Here is a 25,539-nt window from a genome sequence, read left to right as displayed (position 1 = left end):
TGTGCTATGCCTCTCCGAATTTGGAAGAAATGAAGAAGAAATGCATGATCGTTCTTTCATTCTATTTAAAAAAAAACTACTAACTATATCATTTCTAAGACTATCATCAACATTATTTGTAAGTAATCATATTTAACTTCAAAACTATTTGCATATAAGAAAGAATATATGAAAATAGCTTTTGGAGGTATCCAAAGAAGCCCAAAGACAACAGTAATAACCAAAGAGAAAACATATCAAGACTTCTCAAAAGCAATGGGGATGGAGATTGTCATATGGTAAAATGTATCCAAGAAGAACTAAAAACAGATATCTAAACTCTCATGAACAGAGATGAATTGCACCCATGAGATCATGGAGATTAAACTAAAATGCATTATATGAATATAAGATCATGGAGAGGATGAACGAATAATGATGATTGACGGAGACATTGTTGCGTTAATGCTCTTAAAAGTAATGAAGATTGGGTTCACCTCAAAATTCCTCGACTTTGATAGCATCACGAGGCATCTCATATGCATCCTTGGGCCTCATCTTCTTCACGCCAGCGGTGAAACAGACCTTGTCAGACTTGTAGCTCTCAACAGTGATGTTGGTAACTTTAACCCACATCAGGACTTTTGTTTTCATTCCTTCGACCCCCATCAGCTTCCCCCTCGATAAAATTCCTTTGACGCGAGTGGCGTACCTTACTACGGAAGAGTCTTTGAAACTGACCTCACAGACAGAAGGCATGTAGACAATGAGCTTAGACTTTGATTCATCAAACTCGTAGCAGGTGATGTTCTTGGGAAAGAGGCCTGGTGGTAGTCCATGTTCTCGGAGGAGATCCGGCAACGATTTCTGCGGTTTGCCTTAAGAAATGGACAGAAGAGTTAGGCACCATGGTCATCCATGGATGTAGTAATATATGTACAGGTAGTCATGTACGTATATATGATGAGTGTTACAAAACCTATAGACTCAGAAGAAGTAAATAAAGGTAAAAGAGAGTTGACTCGAATGAGTCAATGATTGATGCGGTCAATTTTTTATTGACTTGGGCAAGTCAAAGGAGTCTTAAATTGACTTGGGTGGGGGGGACTCACTCAAAGAGAACTCGGCCAAGGTAAAAGAGCGTTGACTCAATGAGTTTTTAAAAAATGTATGATGTACAAGTAAACATGCATGTGTATATTCTGGAGTTTGCATTGAGAAATGAACAGAAGAGTTAGTTCTCTTAAGATTTTCTGCCTAATGTCCGTAAGCATGGTCATGTACATACATGTATGTAAGAATGCAGGTATAACTAACATAGCATGAATGTAAGAATGTAAACTAGTTGCACAAAACACACATGTGCATGTGCATGCTTGCATGTGGATACATAAATTGCACAATTATGCTGTCGTTGAAGTGTGGAAATATTTTTGAAGTGGTTTCCTTTCAAACTGATATTTTTAAAAGCCTGGTGTTTTAACAGCTGGTATAACAGTAATGGGTTATGCTATATAACACAATAAACAGGTATTACATGATAAAAAAATCAATATATGCGCCAAGGTACAATGGGCAGACGAGAAGTCCAAAACAGCTAGAAGTATAGTTAAACTTTAATGAGCTAATAATTTTAAGATGATGATTTTACGAAAAAAGAAAAGAATAGTCACATGGTTTGAGAATGATAGGGGCCCTGGATATGACAGTAAATTTCAAACAATATTACTACAAACTGGCAATTGGTATTTGGAGAGAGAGAGAGAGAGAGAGAGAGAGAGAGAGAGGCTATAATGAAATGATAAAAAGCTTATACAAGAATTGCATGTGGGAATACATCTACGCTACCCTGTTTTTAACATTGGCGTGCATCTATTTTGCATTATCTAATTAGCTGGAATCAGCAATTAACAGCCAATAAGAGTGTAAAATAGAGTGCCAATATATAGACAAACAGGGGTTGATGAAGGGAATCTAAGAGTATGCATAGGGAGCTCACATATGCAAACTCCCGAAAATATGGTATGGCGAACACCATACGATGACCCAAACCGTCCATTTGGATCGCCACAACGTAATTAGGTTCTGCCCCAAAAATCATTTCCATAGGATGATCCTAATATATCTATTTTTTATGACTACTCTTTTTGAGATTTTATATGATGTGTGACTGTGTAAATCCGTCATGAAACTTCTATTTGTTAACTTTCCAACTTCTCCAAAAGCTTAAGCTGTTGGAGAAAGGTGTTATTTATCTTTTATACTTTAACACTCCCCCGCACGTGTGGCCCACTGGGCAAACACGTGGCACATGTGGTCCCACTTTGGGCCGACCATCACATGTGGATTTTTTTGCTATCCGGGAGGTTTGAACTCGAGACCTTTGGCTCTGATACCATGTAAATAAATTAAATAAGAGAGAAGAATGAAGAGCAAAGAACCAAAGATTGTATTCCGTTGATATTTTCTTCTAATGCATACGACCCATATTTGAAATAAAAGAAGGCTAACAACTTTCCTGCAAAATAGCTACTGCTACTTATCTTGAAAAACAACTTCCAACAGATAAGCCACTACTAACAAATTAAAGAAACAAACACATGCTAAAATAACTGAGATGCTTCACCATTATCTCAACCAAGCCAAGTCTCTAGATTGATTAACTTGAGCCTTATTAATATGAACCACTAACTGATGCTAAGCAATGATCTCCATAACGAGCAAGCGGGGGCTGGGAAGCATTCTTGGAAGCCGAATTGCGAGCCTGCAAGCAAGGTAACGAATCTATTGCTGTATTTTCCCAAAGTTAAAGATCTCTGTGATCAATTAGAGGGAATCGGAGTTAAGATGGGGAATGACACCCGCGTTGCCATCATATCAGAAAATTTAAGAACTGAATTTGATGCGATGCGAGTGTTTGTTCAGAAAGAGAAACCCCCCCCCATGGATGAGGCAGTTAGTCTCCTTCTGCAAGAAGAAGCACTACTTGAAAGACACAAGTTGGAAAGCAAAATTGAGAAGTATGAAAATTCTAATGAAGCCTTATTCACTAATACTCGTGGAAGCCCTCGGGGAAAGGGCAGATTTCAAGGATCAGTGAAATCGCATCAGAATCACCAACAATTTCGATGAAGTTTCTATGAGGGTGATCATAGATTTCCTAGAAGTAATCAGTCTCGACGATCTGCCGACAACAATGATCAAGGAAGTTCAAAGAGTAGCCAATCTTCACCATCCATCAACAACCCAAGAGGTTTCAAGTGCTACAATTGCGGCAAGAAAGGTCATTTCGCAAGGGACTGCTGGTATAAGGAAGGGAATTACAGCACCATAGAAGAACAAGGAGAACAAATAGAAGAAAATTCTGATGATAACAAAATTGATCCAAGATGGCAACAAGCCATGGAAGAAGAAATGCAAGCATTAACTAAGAACGCTACATGGGATCTTGTACCACTCCCAGTTGGAAAGAAGACTATTAGTTGCAAGTGGATTTACAAGATTAAACGTAAATCCAATGGTGAAGTCGAGCGCTACAAAGCCCGGTTAGTGGCAAGAGGATTCTCTCAGACCTATGGTGATGACTATGACGAGACATTCAGCCCTGTTGCCAAAATCACAAACATTCGAGTTATCATGTCAATCGCAGCTGAAAAGGGATGGAAACTGTAACAACCGGGGTAAAATGACCTCATAGGTGGGGTAATCATCGGCCTTTACTCATTTTTCCCCGAGTTAATCGGGCATGAGGACATCTGGCATAATGGGGCGTACGCGATTCGAACCCAACGCTGAGCGAGGATTGAACGGCTTCCTACCACTAAGCCACCGCCCCAGATGTCAACTAAAAATGAGTAGATACTTACACATATTAAAAATTACCAATAGTCACTATTCATAATTACTATTCACAATAGTCACTATGCAAGATTACTATGCAAGTCACTATTGAGATAAACTATTCAAAATTACTATTCACAGTAGGACCCACCGAATACTATTCATCAGCGGGTCCCACCACCAGTAAGTCCCACACAAGCGGGTCCCACCAACAGTAGGTCCCACATCAGCGGGTCCCACACAAGCAGGTCTTACCACCAGCGGGCCCCACAACAAGTAGGACCCACAAATAGCGGGACCCAACGCCAACGGGACCCATCACTAGTAATAATAATTAAATAATAATCCACCGACGAAAATATTAATTAAATAATAATCCACCGACGAAAATAATAATTAAATAATATTCATCATTACAAAATAATAATTAAATAATAATCCACCGACGAAAAATAATAGTTAAATAATATTAATCATCTTACTATTCACAAAAATAATAATTTCATCCTATTACTATTCAAGCAGCCGTTACTATTCTCGAAAATTTAATATTAATCATACTGTTACTAGTCAATCACACCGAAAAAAATATAATTAAATAATAATCACCGACAAAATAATAATTAAATAATAAATCCACCGACGAATATAATAATTAAATATTCACGTCACTATTCACATCACTATTCACATTACTATTCACGTCAGATTTTCCTATAAATAGAGGAAGAGAAGAAGAAGAAAAATAGAAAGGAGAAGAAAGAGAAGAAAGAGGGAGAAAGGAGAAGAAAGAGGGAGAAAGAAGAAAGGAGAAGGAAATCCACTTCAAGGTAAGTCTTTCATAGATAGTTAAAATATTTATTATGAGTAATATGGTTCTTAAAATATTAATTATGGATAATATGGTTGGTTCTACCACCTAAAATATTAATTATGGATAATATGGTTGGTTCTACCACCTAAATAATTATTATGAATAATATGGTTGGTTCTACCACCTAAGTTTTATCACCTTATTTGAAATAGTAACATGTGGGGTCCATATGAATAGTGTAGCATGTGGGGTCCACATGAATAGTAACATGTGGGGTCCATATGAATAGTGTGCTAGGCCCCATAATCTTGAAATATGAATTTGATAACAAATAATATGGGGTCCACAGGAATAATATGGGGTCCACAGGGAACATTATTTTGGACATAGATGGACATTACCTGGATAGAAAGGACACTACCTTAAAATATGAATTTGATGATAACTGCTACTTTTTGGGCCCACTTGGTAGGGAGGCATACACGTGCAAGGTGGGACCACCCTCAAATTGGGGTATATCATCTTTGGTGGAAGTTTGATATAAAAAATGAGACAGCAGTATAGCGCCTCAAAATGAGTGTCTATGCCAAAACAGAACGTGAATATGATTTTATCTTCAGGATGATGCCCCTCACACTCTCACTTAGAGGCCGTCCCAATATATATACATCCGAGGTCTTTACAAGGCAGGTGATACATAACTTTGCTCGTACGGCTTTCAATTTATCCAACAAGAATGGTGAAGTATTTGATTTACATTGTTTCTAAGTTATTCTATATTATATGTTGAAATGGATTCAGTTTAAATTGTATTTATTTATTTGATTCTGAAAAGCTCTAAGAAAGGTAGGAAAGGTTGCTGGGCTGTATATGGAAAATTTCTCCTCACTATGTAGACGTGTTTTAAAACTGGGGAGGGCATGGACCCAAAAGGGCAGTGACCCAAAAGGGCATGACCCAGAACCGGACAATACCGGACAATATCTACATGGGTAGGATCGGGATTTCACATCATGGTATCAGGGCTGGACCTTCCATCATATTGGAAAAGTATTTGTTCAGTGTATTTGAATTGAATTCTGGTTTAGAAAATCTCTATAATTATCATATTGGAAAAGTATTTGTTCAGTTTATTTGAATTGAATTCTGGTTTAGAAAATCTCTATGAATTATTATGTTGGAAAAGTATTTGAATGTTATTTGAATAAATATGGATCTTGATCTGCTGTTTAGATTGAACTATCATACCTGCTAGGTTACTATCACTCTACTTGACGTTGTTTTCTCCCCAGGATTAGAGGATGCCCACGAGGGTGCGTTTGCGCATGAGGACATTTAGGAGCATAGAGCGATGGGAGAAATAATTGAAATGTCGATGTTATTGTAAGGAACATTTTAGTTATGAAAGAAGAATGGCAGTTGTTATTGTGAGTATTTTGGAATAAGATTTTATCGTGGTTGCTGATTATAAAAATAAAATAAAATAAAAATATTTCCATGATTTTTTACAGTTCTTTTGCTCGTAACGACTTGATAGGAAATCGGGTCGTTACAGTTGTGGTATCAGAGCCCAGTTTTACGGAGAACCTGGTGCTTGTGGGTTGTGTCGTTAAGTAGGGTTAGATAGCTAATAGGTGACATATGATGTGTCACATTTCAAGGGTCAACCGAAAAATTCGAACGAGATAGGAGAACTACCCCAAGAACTTTCGTAAGTAAACACACGATTAGAGACTTCATTGTACCTTAAAATTTTAGTAAAAGAAATAAAGAGATTTCTAATCCCTAGTTTTCGTCTCATTCCTAGTATCTTTTATAGATGTATATCTTATAGATGTATTCAAGAAAGAAGCGAACTGGCAGGAATGGCACCACTAACCAAGCTCCTACATCTGACAACAATACCCAAGGCCCAACTCAGGCTCAGAATCAAGATGGCCTACAATTACTGGCTGAAATCCTCAGGACAAATCAAGAAGCAAATCAAGCAGCACTTCAGGCCATCGCAGCCAATCTCGGGGCTCGTCAGGAGTCGAGGCCTCGTGAGGATGCCTCTCAGGTGCACCGTCGTGAATTATTTCCCAATGCTTTTGAGTTCATCATGTACAAATGCAAATGAAATTTGGACTTCACTTGGAAACTTCTATGAGAAAAATCTTTCATCAAATGATAAAAATATTGTCCTTGGACAAAAAAATATTTCTCAAGCTGGGCTTTTAGCTCATTTTGTGGTTAAAAATTTCAAGTATCAAGGAGAAGTAGATTGATCTCCGTTGGATTCTCAAGAGAAAGGATTATCGAAGTAGTTTTTAGATTCGGTGTAGTTGCGTTATTCAGTTTTTTTAACTTTTTACATAAAGTATTGTAATTAACAATTAGCTATGGTGTGTGAAGTGATTATAAAAATAGTCACTATGCAAGATTACTATGCAAGTCACTATTGAGATAAACTATTCAAAATTACTATTCACAGTAGGACCCACCGAATACTATTCATCAGCGGGTCCCACCACCAGTAGGTCCCACACAAGCGGGTCCCACCAACAGTAGGTCCCACATCAGCGGGCCCCACAACAAGTAGGACCCACAAATAGCGGGACCCAACGCCAACGGGACCCATCACTAGTAATAATAATTAAATAATAATCCACCGACGAAAATATTAATTAAATAATAATCCACCGACGAAAAATAATAGTTAAATAATATTAATCATCTTACTATTCACAAAAATAATAAGTTCATCCTATTACTATTCAAGCAGCCGTTACTATTCTCGAAAATTTAATATTAATCATAATGTTACTAGTCAATCACACCGAAAAAAATATAATTAAATAATAATCACCGACAAAATAATAATTAAATAGTAAATCCACCGACGAATATAATAATTAAATATTCACGTCACTATTCACGTCACTATTCACATAACTATTCATGTTACTATTCATGTTACTATTCACATCAGATTTTCCTATAAATAGAGGAAGAGAAGAAGAAGAAAAATAGAAAGGAGAAGAAAGAGAAGAAAGAGGGAGAAAGGAGAAGAAAGGAGGAGAAGAAAGGAGAAGAAAGAAGAAAGGAGAAGGAAATCCACTTCAAGGTAAGTCTTTCATAGATAGTTAAAATATTTATTATGAGTAATATGGTTCTTAAAATATTAATTATGGATAATATGGTTGGTTCTACCACCTAAAATATTAATTATGGATAATATGGTTGGTTCTACCACCTAAATAATTATTATTAATAATATGGTTGGTTCTACCACCTAAGTTTTATCACCTTATTTGAAATAGTAACATGTGGGGTCCATATGAATAGTGTAGCATGTGGGGTCCACATGAATAGTAACATGTGGGGTCCATATGAATAGTGTATGCTAGGCCCCATGATCTTGAAATATGAATTTGATAACAAATAATATGGGGTTCACAGGAATAATATGGGGTCCACAGGGAACATTATTTTGGACATAGATGGACATTACCTGGATAGAAAGGACACTACCTTAAAATATGAATTTGATGATAACTACTACTTTTTGGGCCCACTTGGTAGGGAGGCATACACGTGCAAGGTGGGACCACCCTCAAATTGGGGTATATCATCTTTGGTGGAAGTTTGATATAAAAAATGAGACAGCAGTATAGCGCCTCAAAATGAGTGTCTATGCCAAAACAGAACGTGAATATGATTTTATCTTCAGGATGATGCCCCTCACACTCTCACTTAGAGGCCGTCCCAATATATATACATCCGAGGTCTTTACAAGGCAGGTGATACATAACTTTGCTCGTACGGCTTTCAATTTATCCAACAAGAATGGTGAAGTATTTGATTTACATTGTTTCTAAGTTATTCTATATTATATGTTGAAATGGATTCAGTTTAAATTGTATTTATTTATTTGATTCTGAAAAGCTCTAAGAAAGGTAGGAAAGGTTGCTGGGCTGTATATGGAAAATTTCTCCTCACTATGTAAACGTGTTTTAAAACTGGGGAGGGCATGGACCCAAAAGGGCAGTGACCCAAAAGGGCATGACCCAGAACCGGACAATACCGGACAATATCTACATGGGTAGGATCGGGATTTCACATCATGGTATCAGGGCTGGACCTTCCATCATATTGGAAAAGTATTTGTTCAGTGTATTTGAATTGAATTCTGGTTTAGAAAATCTCTATAATTATCATATTGGAAAAGTATTTGTTCAGTTTATTTGAATTGAATTCTGGTTTAGAAAATCTCTATGAAACTGAATCCATTTCAACATATAATATAGAATAACTTAGAAACAATGTAAATCAAATACTTCACCATTCTTGTTGGATAAATTGAAAGCCGTACGAGCAAAGTTATGTATCACCTGCCTTGTAAAGACCTCGGATGTATATATATTGGGACGGCCTCTAAGTGAGAGTGTGAGGGGCATCATCATCCTGAAGATAAAATCATATTCACGTTCTGTTTTGGCATAGACACTCATTTTGAGGCGCTATACTGCTGTCTCATTTTTGATATCAAACTTCCACCAAAGATGATATACCCCAATTTGAGGGTGGTCCCACCTTGCACATGTATGCCTCCCTACCAAGTGGGCCCAAAAAGTAGCAGTTATCATCAAATTCATATTTTAAGGTAGTGTCCTTTCTATCCAGGTAATGTCCATCTATGTCCAAAATAATGTTCCCTGTGGACCCCATATTATTTGTTATCAAATTCATATTTCAAGATCATGGGGCCTAGCACACTATTCATATGGACCCCACATGTTACTATTCATGTGGACCCCACATGCTACACTATTCATATGGACCCCACATGTTACTATTTCAAATAAGGTGATAAAACTTAGGTGGTAGAACCAACCATATTATTCATAATAATTATTTAGGTGGTAGAACCAACCATATTATCCATAATTAATATTTTAGGTGGTAGAACCAACCATATTATCCATAATTAATATTTTAAGAACCATATTACTCATAATAAATATTTTAACTATCTATGAAAGACTTACCTTGAAGTGGATTTCCTTCTCCTTTCTTCTTTCTCCCTCTTTCTTCTCCTTTCTCCCTCTTTCTTCTCTTTCTTCTCCTTTCTATTTTTCTTCTTCTTCTCTTCCTCTATTTATAGGAAAATCTGACGTGAATAGTAACATGAATAGTGACGTGAATAGTGACGTGAATATTTAATTATTATATTCGTCGGTGGATTTATTATTTAATTATTATTTTGTCGGTGATTATTATTTAATTATATTTTTTTCGGTGTGATTGACTAGTAACAGTATGATTAATATTAAATTTTTGAGAATAGTAACGGCTGCTTGAATAGTAATAGGATGAAATTATTATTTTTGTGAATAGTAAGATGATTAATATTATTTAACTATTATTTTTCGTCGGTGGATTATTATTTTGTAATGATGAATATTATTTAATTATTATTTTCGTAAGTGGATTATTATTTAATTAATATTTTCGTAAGTGGATTATTATTTAATTAATATTTTCGTCGGTGGATTATTATTTAATTATTATTACTAGTGATGGGTCCCGTTGGCGTTGGGTCCCGCTATTTGTGGGTCCTACTTGTTGTGGGGCCCGCTGGTGGTAAGACCCGCTTGTGTGGGACCCGCTGATGTAGGACCTACTGTTGGTGGGACCCACTTGTGTGGGACCTACTGGTGGTGGGACCCGCTTGTGTGGGACCTACTGGACGTCAAATGGACGTCAAAAATGCGTTCTTAAATGGAGAAATTGACAAAGAAATTTATATGGATCAAGTAGAAGGATTCGAAGATCATGAAAAGCCAAATTATGTTTGCAAACTCACAAAAGCGTTGTATGGACTGAAACAAGCTCCAAGAGCCTGGTTTGCTAAGGTCAGAGAATTCTTTTATTCTCATGGATTCATTGCCTCAAATGCTGATTCTTGCATTTTTATCAACAATTCTCCAAAATCATTGACAATATGTGCCATATATGTTGATGATCTCATTATTTTGGGGAGTAATTCTGAAATTGTTGAAGTAAAGAATGATCTCTCTCAAAGTTTTGAGATGAAAGACTTGGGGGAACTTCAATTCTTTCTTGGAATTGAAGTAGTGAGCGATGATCATGGCATTTTAATCATGCAAAAGAAATTCGCTTTAGACCTGCTTGTGAAGTTTGGAATGTTGGATTCTAATCCAGTGTTAACACCATTAGAATTGAATCATAAATTGACAAAAGATGAAGGACCACTCATAGATGATCCACATTTGTACCGAGAGATCGTTGGTAGCCTTATCTATTTAACAATTACTCGACCGGATTTGGCCTATGCAGTAGGAATTGTGAGCCAATTCATGCAAACCCCAAGAAAATCTCACATGGAAGCTGTAAAACATATCTTAAGATATGTAAAGGGAACGGTCAGTGAAGGAGTCTACTACAAATGCAGGATTCCAATCAAGCTTTCAGGTTATTGCGATGCAGACTGGGCTGGAGATCCATCCACGCGCCGCTCAACATCTGGATTCTGTTTCAGTTTGGGCACAGGAGTTGTATCATGGGCAAGTAAGAAACAGCCTACTGTAGCACTCTCATCCACGGAAGCTAAATATAGAGTTGCAATGCAAGCCACTTGTGAAAGTGCTTGGCTGACCCAATTGCTTAAAGACCTTGGTGAAAGGATTGATTACAGCATTCAAATCAAGAGTGACAACATCAGCTCCATAACATTGGCATCCAATCCAACATTTCATGCTCGTACAAAGCATATAGAGATTCATTATCATTTCATATGAGAAAAGGTTTTGATCAAGGAGGTAGATATGATATATGTACCAACGAATGATGCAATTGCTGATATCTTCACCGAATCCTTTAGTGTGGAGAAGTTTAACAGGTTCAAGACAAGCTTAGGGATGAAGGATATTGGCATCAACTAAGCAATGAGAGGGAATGTTACGAGATCATTGCTTAGCATCAGTTAGTGGTTCCTATTAATAAGGCTCAAGTTACTCAATCAATCTAGAGACTTGGCTTGGTTGAGATAAGGGTGAAGCATCTCAGTTATTTTAGCATGTGTTTGTTTCTTTAATTTGTTAGTAGTGGCTTATCTGTAGGAAGTTGTTTTTCAAGATAAGTAGCAGTAGCTATTTTGCAAGAAAGTTGTTAGCTTTCTTTTATTTCAAATATGGGTTGTATTCATTAGAAGAAAATATCAACGGAATACAATCTCTGGTTCTTTGCTCTTCATTCTTCTGTCTTATTTAATTTATTTACACTATTAAGCTCTAATCCGTCATGAAACTCTGTAAAGAAGCTTTCAATATCCTTTTTAAAGTACTCCCAACAAGACTGAAAGAAAGCTAAGCAAAAACCATCCGGACCTAGACCTCTGCCCTACGCAAGAGAGAAAACCCCCTTTCTATTTCTTCTTCTGAAAACTGGCTTCCAAAAAAATTTACATCTTCCTCATCCAAAGTACTTAACTCCACCCCCACAGGGATCGGACGAAGAAAATTTTCAGAAGAGTACAACCGCTTGTAAAAAAAAACCTCTCTCTCATTCTTAATGACCCTTTCTCACTGGTTCTCACCCCATTAATCAACAGAGACACAATCCGATTTTCTCTCCTCTTGGCCCTAGCAATGCCACGAAAATAAGATGTGTTTTTTCCCCCTATATACCATTTTACCCTGGATTTCTGCCTCCAAAAAATCTTTTCATGTAATAGCAAACCATTATATTCTTCTTTCAGCTTGCCTATCTCACCCACCTCCTCCGCCGAAGCGTTGCTTTCTTGCACCCTTGCTTTTAAATCTTTAATTTTATTAATTAACCACATCTTCCTTTTTCGAAGCTGATTTAAGCCGCATTCCATTCTTTGAGTATCTATTTTACTTATCGCAATTTCATTCCAATAACCACATCCTACGGCCCACCTGCTTTAAACTCAGACCACCATCCACCCAACTTTTCTTCCATTTTAGACAATTCAAGCAGAGCAATGTCATACCTGAAAGGTGAGGGGCCCCATGACTCTAGCTGAGGATCTAACAGAATAGGACAATGGTCAGATACAATATGATCAAGAGCAAGCTGACGCACATCAGGGAATTTCTCCAACCAACAAGGACAGAAAAGGAATCTATCAATCCGACTTCTGCAGGGACCTCTTTCCCAGGTAAATTGAGCCCCAACCAGAGGAATGTTGATCAACTCCCTATCAGCAGTGAAGTCAGCAAAGGCAACCATATTTCGACTGCATCTTCTACACCCAGTTCTTTCTTCAATGCACCAGAGTTCATTAAAATCCACTCCCAGACACCACAGGTTACTCCATCTGTTCCCCAAAGCTCCCAATTCCTTCCAAAACTTCTTTTCCTCCCTGACTACCGGGTCATATATCCCAGAAAAGGTCCAAAGGGTACTGCCATTTTTTAACACCACTGAAACTTAGAAATCACCTTTCCATATCTCTAGCTCCTCGTATTTATTTCAATCCCAAGACACAAAATTCCACCAGATGCTCCCACTGCATCCAAAGTAGTAAACTCCCAGTGCGATTGAAGCCCAACTCTTACACTGATCTATTCAAAGAAGACAATTTTGTTTCTTGAATACAGAGTACAGACTACCTCCGGCTTTTGCTTTCTTACTACCTCATTTATGTGGGCCTTCTTTTCGAGGGAACCCAACCCATGCACATTCCATGAAAGAATCTTCATGGGAATCGATGCTTTCTCCTTCACTTTATGAGTGTTTTATTTGGAAGCAATACGAATAAATAACAATCACTTTATTTATGTCGAATCTCTTTTTTATAAAATCACCACCACATATTTTTGTTTGAAAAGTCATTCACTCTTTCTTATAAGCTTAGTAATATTCATGAGAATGCCAGAATGTAATCCTGAGAAGGTGCCCTTTTCTTTTTTTTGAGAAGGTAACAAAAAGAGAAGGTGCCCTAGTAATTGTCATAATAAAGATTCAACTAGAGGTGTTCTCAAGAATCATTATATGTGTGTGTATGAGTTGAGGTGGGAGGTATTGGACATTGTCTTATATGAGATGGCGTGACTCTTAGCAACAATGATTAATAATTAACTTCTAAATCATGCTAATAATGAAACTAATTACTAGCTTCTGTTCACTTAACTGAAAGAAGTACATGAAATAATTAGTTATTCTGTTGAATAGACCGCTAACATAGAAATGGCTATCGGTTATCTGTTCAACTAATTCCATTCTTATGATAAAAAAGATTGATGAAAATGTGAGATGAGGGCACGGCCGTGCGAGAGGTAAATTGTAAATGCAAACTAATTTCACACCTTTTAGCTTGTTGAATATCCATTTTGCCTTTTCTTCCACCGTATTCGAAAAAGTCTGCCAATTAGAAGCATATATTCAGAAAGGATCACATTCATTCAAAAAAAAATGTAAAAATCATTCAAAAAAAAAATCAGAAAGGATCACACCAATAGCAAGAAGTGCATCTACAAATACATGACAGGCAAACAGTAGTATGCATATGAAAAATTCACCAAAAAGGAAGAAACTAATTGTAGAATAGAACTGCGAAAGCAAAGGGAAGGTTCAATTCAAAGAAAGAGCAACATAAATGAATACTCAGCAGGAAAGACATTTCACATTGCCATTGTTTTTTCATTACTTTTCTATTTCTGGTATGCATATGGTGTGGTTGTTGTTGTGTGTGTGTGTGTGTGTGTGGGGGGGGGGGGTGTTTGGGGGGGAGTTCATTCGCATGAAAATGGGGCCCACGTTCCATGGGGTAAGGTTTGTGTTGGAGAGTTTGTTTAAGTAGAGGACACAAGTTTTAAAAAGGATTAAAGTCGTGAGTTTGGGGAGAGACTAAAATCGCCTATTATTTAGAAGTTTGGACGTCAAGCAAGAATGGGAAAGATACCTGTGGGTTTGGGGGGAAACCACCCCTTTTTGTTCATGGAAGTTGGAAGAAAGGTAAGTCTCTTTTGTTCAAAGTTTTAAGATTTTTTCAAGAGTTCTATAGATATGGATATAAACCTCTTTTGCGGCACTTTTGTTTTATGAAAAGAAAAGAAATGACTTGTTTTGAGAGAAGCAGATAGACTTCTTTTGCTTTCATCTTCTGCATAACTTTCTAGTGTGCAGGCGTACTTGAAGATTGAAGATCTAGGGTTCGATCTAGAGAGCGTCGGAATCTCCAAGAGAAAGGTAGTATCGTGTGACTATGAAATAAATGGGACAGGGCTTTCATTCTCCTTTACTTGTGACTGGTTACTTCAAGGTCAGTACATCTTAGATTTGATTGGTGCAGTTTTATTTATAAAACTGATTTATCTTAAGAATGTTATTCCATTGAGAAAGGGGTTGGATACTGCATGTTTTAGCTATATTTATTTGGCTTCAACATGCAGTTTACGTTTAAAAATATTGGATTGGGGATTATGAGAGATCTGTCCAGACAGTTGTAAAAAAATGCAAATCACTGGACAATTGTAAAAATTTCAGATTACTTTGACTGTTCTAAAAATTTTCAGATCACTTGGTTAATTTGGAAATCACTCTCTTCATCATAGATTAGATTTCAAAACAGTTATATTGGACATAAATTGCATCTAATTGACATCAATGTACTTACATTGTAATCAGTTCTATACTATGATCAGGTCTACATCAGGGTGGCATCAGAGCCTCAAATTAGAATTGGATCTGTCATCAAGTGGTATCAAAGCTATGGCTCCTAGAAAAGCTGAAAGTCCTAAGTCTAATGAGAAAGTGCATGAAAGAAAAAATTCTAGATGAGGTCAGGGAAATGGTCCAACAGCAAGGAGAGAAACATGACATGTAAACGATAGAGATTAAGGAAGAGATAGCAGACTGGGGCTGCTTTTACCCATTTATTGTGCATTCAAGAGTCACCACAAACTCCAAATGTGTCAGAACATGTGGATGGTAATGTGGAAAGAGTTGATGAGGGGGTCGATCATTAATAATACGTACCATATAATAGACAACCCTCTGAACAATAATCTCAGCCCCAAAACTGTTTTTCACGAGAAAATAACAGATGGGCAGTGGGGATTAAGATTGAACTTCTCGAGTTGTAAAGGGGATTAAGATTGAACTTCTCGAGTTGTTTAGGGGATAGGGGGCAGATAATAATTGGATTGGATGACGATGTTAGAAGGGGGTGCTTGATTATAAAGAGGTGCCTGTGCATAAACGGATATCTCTGATAGCATTGAGGTTCAGGGCTGAGCTGCGGCATGGTGGCAGTTAGTTGAGATCATAGTTTTAAAACTCCCCAGCATCATCATGGACTCCCCCGATTTGAATCCCTTTTACCTTGGCTGTGTTCTGCATTTTGCCTCTGCGTTATGCTTTTTACCCTATAGAGTCAATAAAAATTCCTTTGACTCCCGAATTATGACCGTGTCAACCGAGTCTCAGCCGCATCGACCCAAGACTCGACCGAGTCATCGAGTCTACTAGGATTTTCTTCAGCCACGTTCCATGTCGCATCTGCATTTTTAAACACTGGTGGAGATACTTTTCTTCTTTTTTTTGAATGGTAAACATTGGAAACAATTATTCGAACCTGTGGTTACTACTTGGGAGGAGATGAAAAGGATTATGGGAGAGTTATTACCTTTTAATTACCAGCAGATGATGTACGAGATTCTATAAGCTCCTAGTACAGAATCAGTTGGGATTTGGGAGACACTACAGAGCAGCTCATTGCCAGGTACTCAAATGGGCTGTAACCATCCATTCACGATGTATTATGCATGCCCACCTTTGGGGCAGTGTCTGAGGCACAAGTAAAGGCCCGATGTGGAACAATGTCAGAGTTGTCGGGCTATCTAAAGCTACGACTGATGTGGATCAATGTCAGAGTCAACAACGAAAAAATGACTAGAAGATATCAAATGCCTGCGGATTGTATTTCAATAATTAAGACCAAGTATAGCGAGTAAAGTCATCAACGAACATAATGTTAGTGATTATGATCTGCCAATTGGTAAAGTAGTGCCGGACTAGGACTATGGAAAATCGTCATCTCTAATTTGTGTCAATTCGAGCAGAATTATGCAAAATTGAGAAAGAATAGGCATAGATAAAAGAGAACGAAACCCTTTTGTCTTTGTTTCATGCCCATAGCCAAGTTCTTACTTTCTTCTCTTACCATTTTGAAGAAATTCTGCATTACATAAATCAGATGGATAACTGGAAAAAAAAAAAGTTGGAAAATCATCAAATGGGTTGTATTGAATTGATAGGCAAAGATCATAGAATAAGATAAAAGAGAAAAATTCAATGCACGCCTTGAAGACCCATTCTACTCTATTTCATCTCCAACAAAACCCACTTCTTTATTTCCTTTTTCTCTTCCTCTTTCTTTAAAAAAACCCAGAATTTTAAATGTCATTATAGGAATCTAATGGAGAATCAACTGAAACAAATCAGGTGGGTTGGATCGATTTGAATGGAATTACGCAAAATCAATACAAAAAAAGAAAGAAAGAAATTATAGTGTTAAGAGAATATCAGATCAGATCTAGTAGATCTGACCGTCGGATCTAAAGTTTGATTGTAGTTATCTATAAATGCTTATATAAGCACTGCTTATTGTTAATGAAGATTAACCAAGATTAATACAAATCTTGGAATTTAACATAGAGAAAAAGTATCAAAGAGAAAGAAAACCTTTCATCTTTTGTTTCAAAGAAAATCTTGTATTTCTTTGATAATTTTCAAGAACCAATGAAAAATTAACAGTAAACTATCAACTAGGGTTTTGTCTAAACAATCTGCATTATGCAAAATCGAAACTGGAAATATCAGAAAACACAGATATGAAAATGCAGGAGAAAAGGCAAGTAAGAGAGTGAAAGAGAGAGAAAAAAAAGGGGGGGAAAGCCCAAAGAAAATAAGATTACAGTGATATCTTCACCAATGGAAAAGATCTCTTCTTTGGCTTTCTTTGAGATCCAAAAGCTCCCCACTTTTGTCAGTGCTTTCTCCATTTTACCCCTCTCCTCCTTCTTCTTCTTCTTCTTCTTGTTCTCTCTTAGAAAAAGAGAGATTCTCCCACAAGTGTTAAGGACTCTGCTCTCTCTCTCTCTCTCTACTCTCTCTCTTATTTGAAACCAGGCATGCAAAAGTAAAGAGTATAAAGGAGCCCACACTCCAAAAAAGTACAAAAAGAAAACAGAAATATACAGCATACAGAGATTTTATCCGTTACTGAGGGCATTTTGGTCATTTCACCTACTAACTTTATTAAAAAGTATGGTATGGCCCGCACCATAGAATGATCCAAACCGTCCATTATGGGCCACAGCCTGAATAGGTTATTAGGTTGTGCCCCAAAAATCATTTACATATTATAGAGAATTTATCGGTGATTGAGGGCATTTTGGTATTTCACCTCCTAACTTTATTAAAATGTATGGTATGGCCCGCACCATAAAATGATCCAAACCGTCCATTAGATGGGCCACAGCCTAAATAGGTTATAAGGTTGTGCCCCAAAAATCATTTCCATATAGAGAATTTATCGGTGACTGAGGGCATTTTGGTCATTTCACCTCCTAACTTTATTAAAATGTATGATATGGCCCGCACCATAGAATGATCCAAACCGTCCATTAGACGGGCCACAGCCTAAATAGGTTATAAGGTTGTGCCCCAAAAATCATTTCCATAATATAGAGAATTTATCTGTGACTGAGGGCATTTTGGTCATTTCACCTCCTAACTTTATTAAAATGTATGATATGGCCCGCACCATAGAATGATCCAAACCGTCCATTAGACGGGCCACAGCCTAAATAGGTTATAAGGTTGTGCCCCAAAAATCATTTCCATAATATAGAGAATTTATCGGTGACTGAGGTCATTTTGGTCATTTCACCTACAGAGATATGTACAAATCCCTTGCGAATGACATTTTCTCCCTCTTTTCCTTCCCGGGTGAAAGTTTTAGGGCCCACTTGGTTAATATGGACTGTCCATCTGATCTCCAATTTTTAACTTTGTTTACCATATTTTGATCAACATCTAATCAGATGAGAGTGAAACAAAGTTAGTAGCGTCAATATCAAAACAAGGTCGTGTGGATATCAGTCCCTTATAAAATGTGTAACCTTAGAAACACACATGTTAAACCACACCTTTTACATAAACAGCCCTTACATACCTCTATGACCATCTACCCCTTTTCTCCTGTTATCATAAAGGGAAATGTTATCAGCACTACTGTATTTAAGTTTGATGAGGGCACTACGGTATGACCCGCACCATAAGATGATCCAAACCGTCCATTAGATTGGCCACACACTGAATAGGTTGTGCCCCAAAAATTATTTCCATAGGTTGATCTTAACCCTCCGATCTGAATGTTAGAGGGTATAGAGGATTAGGATATACGCACCCCTTTTCTTCTCTCGGCAACACATTTCCAGTATAGAATCAATATTCATAAGTACAATATACTAGAGTAGGCTGGCTCGAGTAAGAAAGGGGGGGGTGAATACATCACTTTCATTTAATTATAGGCTTGAAATTCAAGTAAGCAAGAGCTGGCTTTTGTCTTGTGGCGTAGAAGAGACAGCAACAGCCACCTTATATCTTCCCTACCTATCAATTAAAAAAAATAAGTGATAGCCAAATGCCCTTGTTTTGATAAGGGCACTCTTTATTTTTTTATTACCAACCATGCCCATAACTTCCCTTGATCATGGCAAATATTTTACAAGTAGATCGAGCGGCTAGGATCATCCGATCAAGGTGGGACCAACGGCGATAGGCCAGACTTGTGTTCGCTGCTCCAATCAACGGACTTGATTATATCCATCTGGAACATGTGGGCCTTAAAAATTCGTTATTAAAGAACTTAATAGCAATCTTCTTCTTCTTCTTTTTTTGTCATTTTTTCAACTAGAAAATGTAAATAGAGAGAGGAGTTAGATGGATGAGTGTCATTATCAAAAGTGAGTGCAGATATCATTTTACACTTGCAAATATGAGAAAGGTGTATGAACAAAATCCCATCTATCACATGATGGGATTTGGTTGTAGACTTCTAGTGAGCTTGAAAGCGAGTGCACAGCCGAATTTGTGGCGTAAGCGAATTATGAGACGGGGCCCATGGTAGGTGATAGAAACTTTTATGGGGATGTTTGGATACGTGGATTTTAGAATCGATGATTTAGTACGAACGCGGTGTAAAATTCTGGATTTTACAATCAATTATCCTGGATTTTAAGTAAGAAACTCTTCCACCATCCTGAGATTTTTAAAACCTAAAAACATGGGATGATCACCGACTCTCTCACTCGATGGAAAGAAGGGCGTGAAATCAGAAAACAACCGATAACGTCCTTCTCTCGTCTCCCATCCAAGATTTTGAGGAAATCCAAGATTATAAAATTTGAGTATCCAAACGGTCCCTAAGGGCCGTTAGACAGTTTGAATACGTGGATTTTAGAATCCAGGATTTCTTCAAAATAATAACTAAGAGACGAGAAGAAGTGGCCAGCCGACGTTTTGGACTCCTTTTTTACTTCTCGCCCTTCTTTCTATCAGTAAGAGAGTAGTAGATCTTCCCATATTTCTAGGTTTTAGAAATCATAGGATGCATGAGAGATTTTTAAAACCTGAATTTCTCACTTAAAATCCAAGAAACGCTGCCAGGACAGCGGCAACAGCTTGATCATGAACACTTCTTTACACTGATTTCAAACTAAAAACCTGGATTCTAAAATCCATGAGGAAACATGAATTTTATAATCCAGGATTATAAAATACTAGATTTTATAATCTTAAACCTAGATTTTACAAGCTAAAACTTAGATTTAACCGGGATTTTATAAAACAAACTCTGGATTTTTCAAGCTAAAACCCTTGTATTATAAAATTCATGTATCCAAACAGTTAGTTAAAATCCGAGGGCTAGGATAATTCCGTAGAGATGATTTTCGGGGCAAGGCCTATTTATGTTGGGGGCCAATGAATGAATGGCTTCGATCAAAGAATGTGGGCCCCATATAAAAACTATCAGATGATATTTTCTTTACCATCACCCCTTGCAGGTGTGGAACAAGTGATCTGGACCATCCATCTGGTGGTAATAATTGATCTTTAATCGTAAATCAAAGTTCAAACAGATCGAATATTGCAGGGCTGCAATACTTTGTCCGATGAATCTATTTCGTTTGCAAGAAATTGGACGGTAGTGATGGTCCAATTGGTGTGATCTTTTAGCTTGGATTAAAGACTACCAAAACTAAGATTCGATGATCTAGACCGTTCATTCTCATCTTGTGTTCCAGATGGATCTATTTCATTTGCAAGCAATTGGACGGTAGTGATGGTCCGATTGGTGTTATCTATTAGCTTTGATTAATGTCTATTGAAACTAAGATTCGATGATCCAGATCGTCCATCGAGTGGGAATTGCTGAGGTTTAACCATAACTCAAAGATCAAACCGATGACTTCCGGTGAATCTAATTCGTTTTGGACGGTTGTGATGGTCTACTTGGTACTCCTACGATCAATCATACCCAAAAATCAATGAGATGTAAAAATTTAGGTTTTGATGAAATTGCGAAAAACAATCCATGAGAGCCTCCATATCAGATCACATGGTTCTTAACATCAAAATGATCTTAACCGCTCATTTTAGCTTGCTCGCGTTCTTGTCTAAGTCTTTGTTTAGTTCTACAAAATCGATCAAAACTCCATGGACTCACCCGAGTTATGACTGCTTCACCCGAGTACTCGGCCACGTCAACTGAGTACTTGGCCATGTCAATTCATCTAAGATTTGCTTTGACCACATTAAGACCTTCATCTGCATTTTGAAACACTGATGTTACCAATCGCATGATGAGATTATCCCCTTGGAAAGATTTGCCACGTCAACTGAGTACTCGATCACACCACATCAATTCGACTAAGATTTGCTTTGGCCACATTAAGACCCTCATCCGTGTTTTGAAACACGGATGTTACCAGTAGCATGGTGAGATTATCCCCTTGCTAAGCAAAATCTTCCACCTGCTCTAAAACCAATAATCAACTCCAATAATCTTTGATCACCAATAATCCTTGCAAGAACACATTCCATCGTTGAAATGATGAAATCTAATCCGATCTCTTACAATTATCTCCCTCCCTTCGATCTTCGATATTAGCTTAGTTGCAGAGTGGCAATCCCCACAAACTCTCAAGTTCTTGACAATCCTTATGGGTGTCCCCGGGGGAGTGGCGATGAGCCCAAAAGCAATTGCGAGCTTCTCGCTATGCACATTGAGAGCATGCTCCTTCTCCTCCTCGCAAATATCATGCAATACCGAATTCGTATTGGGTACATAGCCTGCAAGCTTTAACTTCATCCCCAACTCTTCTAACTTCTCATATATCTCCTTCGAACGAGGATGGGATCTATCTCCTATAACAAACTCATGGATTGAACTCTCAATCTCGATCGAGCTTGACCCGGGAGTCTTTTGGACCTTTCTTCCTCGCATCCTCTCTCGCACTCTCTCAACATCATCCCAACAGCCTTTAGCAGCATAAATATTTGATAGGAGGACGTAGTTCCCCGCATTCCATGGCTCTAGTTCGAGAAGTCGTATCACTGCTTGCTCCGCGAGCTCCAAGTTTCCATGGGTTCGACAAGCTCCGAGAAGAGCACCCCATATTCCTGCATCTGGAGGGATGGGCATGTTTTTTATCAGTTCATGAGCCTCGATTACACAACCTCCGCGGCCAAGGAGATCAACCACGCAACCATAGTGCTCAACCTGTTGATTTGAAAAGAAAAAAAATAAAATAATTGTTCTAAATTATTCAACCACTATTACAGAAACAGAAGAATGATAAAGAGATAGGAAGTGACTTTCTTTGTTCAAATGCAGAAAGACCCAACTCAATCAAGATTATGATGCCACTTTGTTTTCTAAAACTTAAGGGCACAACTTGGGTCGATTTTTGGGAATTTGGGTTTAGCTTTTACCATAATTTCAGGTCGGATTCGGGTTGATTCCAATTCATTTTTTTTAGCGCAAGCTTGACCCAAGTTACACCCTTACTATTAACTCTTAGAAACTAATGATCAAGTACTTGAGAAGCTCAATCTAATAATTGAAAAACTCTTGTTTTTTTTGTTTTTTTTTTAAACAGTAAAACAAAATTTATTAAAAAAAATAAAATATATATATATATATACACACACACACACACACACACACACACAGCATTTAGATTGGATCCAGATCAAATTTCAAGTTTTTGAATCTTGATTTATATTAATGTCTTTTTTTTTGTTGGCAAGCTGGGATCGAATGTGCGACCTCAAGGTTGAGATACAAAGCCTCAGCCATTGAGCTACAGGCCCAACCCCTAGATTAATCTCTTATTAGAAAATGGAAGATGGTCAAAGACAAAAATGCATTTAGTATGCTCTGTTAAAAAATCCCTTAGACAGGCACAAGTAGAAAAATTGAAAAACATCTCCCCACAGTAAGATGCAAAGGAATCTCATTGCTAATAACATAAACATGATTACCTAACTAAATCCATGTTAGAAAAGCAGGGCTACTGATAAGTACTGAGAAAACATGAAATGCCTAGTTGCCTACCATTCAGCTTTTTGACAGAACAGATAACAAAGCAAGAGAGGACTAGAGACTCTTGATCAAATACTTGAGAAGCTCAATCTAGCACTTGGAAAACTCTTAAAATCATACAGAATTCTAAACTTTTTATAACAGTAACTTCTATTAAAACCAGATTAATCTTCTTAACTTGAATTACTCAATTGAATACTCAAACAAGCTTCGATATTCGCAATTCTGGTTTAGAATAATAAGGTTATGATTCAAAAATGGCACATGGTGAAAGGCAAAAATGCATTTAAGCTGCTCTGTTCAGAAAACCTTAGACAGAGTAGACGTAACAGTCTAGCATTGAGTAATAACATAGCATAATTACGTAACTAACTACACACTACAAAAGCAGAGGTACTTTGAGCTTTTTTGACAGAGCAGGATCATATAATTGAAACAGTAAAATAAGAAAAAATGGGGAGAAGCAAAAGAAGCATAACCTTGGGTGTAATTCCATGTTCCACCATCCGACTGAAATACCTCCGCCCTTCATCGATCAATCCAGCATGCGTACAAGCAGAGAGAACACCAATAAAAGTAATATCATTGGGCTCTACACCCTCTCTCTCCATCTCTTCAAACAGCGAAACCGCATCCTCACCATACCCATGCATAGCTAAACCAGAAATCATAGAATTCCACGACACAACACTCCTCTCACCCATTCCATCGAACACCCGGCGTGCCTCTCTAAGGTTACCTCCCTTCGAATACACATCTATCAAACAGTTATTCAACAAAACATCCATTCGAATCCCGCTCCTCTCTATATACCTATGCACCCATTTCCCAACCTCAACTGCACCCGCCTGAGCACAAGCTGATAGAACACCAACAAGCGTCACCCCATTGGGCTTTACTCCTTCATATTGCATTCTACGAAAGAGCTTTAATGCCTCCGTTGCACGCCCATTTTGGGCATACCCCGCCACTGCCGTATTCCAACTCACCACATTCCTTTGTGGCATCTTATCAAAAAATTCCCTACCCTTTTCAACATTTTCTCTACGAAAACACCCCGCGATTATGCTATTCCAAGTGACAATATCTCTTGTAGGACTTTCATCAAACAGATACAATGCACTCTCAAGGGACCCACATTTTGAATACATGTCAATTAAAGAATTTCGAATATATGGGTCGGGTTCGAACCCAGTTCGGATAATCTCTCCATGGACGGCTCGACCGAGAGGTGGGGACGGAGGGAGGGTGGCACAGGCCTTGAGGAGGAAGGGGAAAGTGTAATTATCTGATGGGATTTGGGCATTTTTCATTTGAGTGTAGGTTTTGAGGGTTTGAATTGGGAGATTGTTTTGGGAGAGGGCTCTGATGAATGTGTTATAGAGACAAACAGTTGGGTTTGAAATATGGTTGAAGAGAAGGAAGGCATGATTAATGGAAGAGGTGGAGGAACAGAGAGTGAGGAGCTTGGTGGCAATGAAGTTATTTTGGTGAAGTCCAAGGGCGAAAATTCGGGCGTGGATTTGGGTTATGTGGTTGAAGGAGGTGGAGATGGATAAGAGAGAGAAGATCTCTTCTTCTATGAGTCTGTATTTTGAGTTGATGAATGGAGAGTGGAGAAGCGGAGGCATTCAGTAGAGAGAGAGAGAGAGAGACGTTGGGGAAATTTGAAAAGAGGTTGGTTGGTTTTGTTAGTTGGAAAAGGGTATTTTTTGTCCTTTTCATAATCCAATGCTAATGCAGCCATTTTTTTTCTGTTGGAATCCTACTGCATGTGGTCTTTTGCAAATTTTACCCAAAGGTGAGGTAGTGTTTTAAAATTTTAAGCATAAGGTGATCCCTTATAAATACCTCAAACTCGATATCGTCTTTTGTAAAAATCATTTATTAGGCAGAAAATCATGTTTTTATAGCTACTAAAAAGGCATTTTTGTCAACACATTTTAGTAATTATTTTTTTAAAAGAAAATGCCTTATGAATAATTCAAAAAACATAATTTTTTGCCTAATTTATAGGGAAAGAAATTGTTAAGATAAATATAATTTAGGGCCAGTTTGGATGCCGAGAAGATTTTGATTTGGATTTCTCACATTTGCAGCCCTTTTTGCATTGTAATTTGGACCGGATCAAATTCTTGGGTTTCTAATTCAAGCAGCTAATAGTGAAAAAATCAGATTTCTAAGTTTGCTATGGAAATAAGAAACTGAAAATCCACAGATCTGGTAGTTTCCTTCACCCTCTTTGCTCCTCAACCTC

General features: G+C 37.6%; 2 protein-coding genes across 2 annotated transcripts; both read right to left on the bottom strand.

Moving 5' to 3' along the window:
* Positions 1 to 217: 217 nt before the first annotated feature.
* Positions 218 to 17,788, bottom strand: LOC143857252 (DUF538 family protein (Protein of unknown function, DUF538)). The gene is made up of 3 exons (XM_077367671.1): positions 17,584 to 17,788; positions 13,972 to 14,026; positions 218 to 857 (listed from the first exon to the last, which is right to left on the bottom strand). Exons 1-3 carry the CDS (start codon positions 17,668 to 17,670, stop codon positions 478 to 480), a joined length of 522 nt encoding a protein of 173 aa, XP_077223786.1. The 5' UTR covers positions 17,671 to 17,788; the 3' UTR covers positions 218 to 477.
* Positions 17,789 to 21,228: 3,440 nt separating this feature from the next.
* Positions 21,229 to 24,931, bottom strand: LOC143863805 (pentatricopeptide repeat-containing protein At3g62890-like). Its single transcript, XM_077374574.1, has 2 exons — positions 23,762 to 24,931; positions 21,229 to 22,457 (listed from the first exon to the last, which is right to left on the bottom strand). The coding sequence occupies exons 1-2, from the start codon at positions 24,911 to 24,913 to the stop codon at positions 21,747 to 21,749; spliced, it is 1,863 nt and encodes a 620-aa protein (XP_077230689.1). The 5' UTR covers positions 24,914 to 24,931; the 3' UTR covers positions 21,229 to 21,746.
* Between the last annotated feature and the right edge of the window lie 608 nt (positions 24,932 to 25,539).

Source organism: Tasmannia lanceolata, unplaced genomic scaffold (genome assembly GCF_043159265.1).
Source record: "Tasmannia lanceolata isolate RefF3 unplaced genomic scaffold, GAP_Taslan_0.1 ptg000003l, whole genome shotgun sequence".
In the NCBI taxonomy this organism is placed as follows: Eukaryota; Viridiplantae; Streptophyta; class Magnoliopsida; order Canellales; family Winteraceae; genus Tasmannia; species Tasmannia lanceolata.
The sequence above is the reverse complement of the archived record's forward strand: the minus strand, read 5'-3'. Positions and strand labels throughout refer to the sequence as shown.

What these genes read in the sequence shown, in the direction of transcription:
- LOC143863805 (XM_077374574.1), bottom strand. Translation starts at nt 24,913, where the DNA reads ATGCCTCCGCTTCTCCACTCTCCATTCATCAACTCAAAATACAGACTC. An exon ending in AACATGGAATTACACCCAAG is followed by an intron (nt 22,458 to 23,761) that starts GTTATGCTTCTT and finishes TCAAATCAACAG; the next exon opens with GTTGAGCACTATGGTTGCGT.
- LOC143857252 (XM_077367671.1), bottom strand. Translation starts at nt 17,670, where the DNA reads ATGGAGAAAGCACTGACAAAAGTGGGGAGCTTTTGGATCTCAAAGAAA. An exon ending in CCATTGGTGAAGATATCACT is followed by an intron (nt 14,027 to 17,583) that starts GTAATCTTATTT and finishes TCTAATTGGCAG; the next exon opens with ACTTTTTCGAATACGGTGGA. An exon ending in GATATTCAACAAGCTAAAAG is followed by an intron (nt 858 to 13,971) that starts GTGTGAAATTAG and finishes CCATTTCTTAAG; the next exon opens with GCAAACCGCAGAAATCGTTG.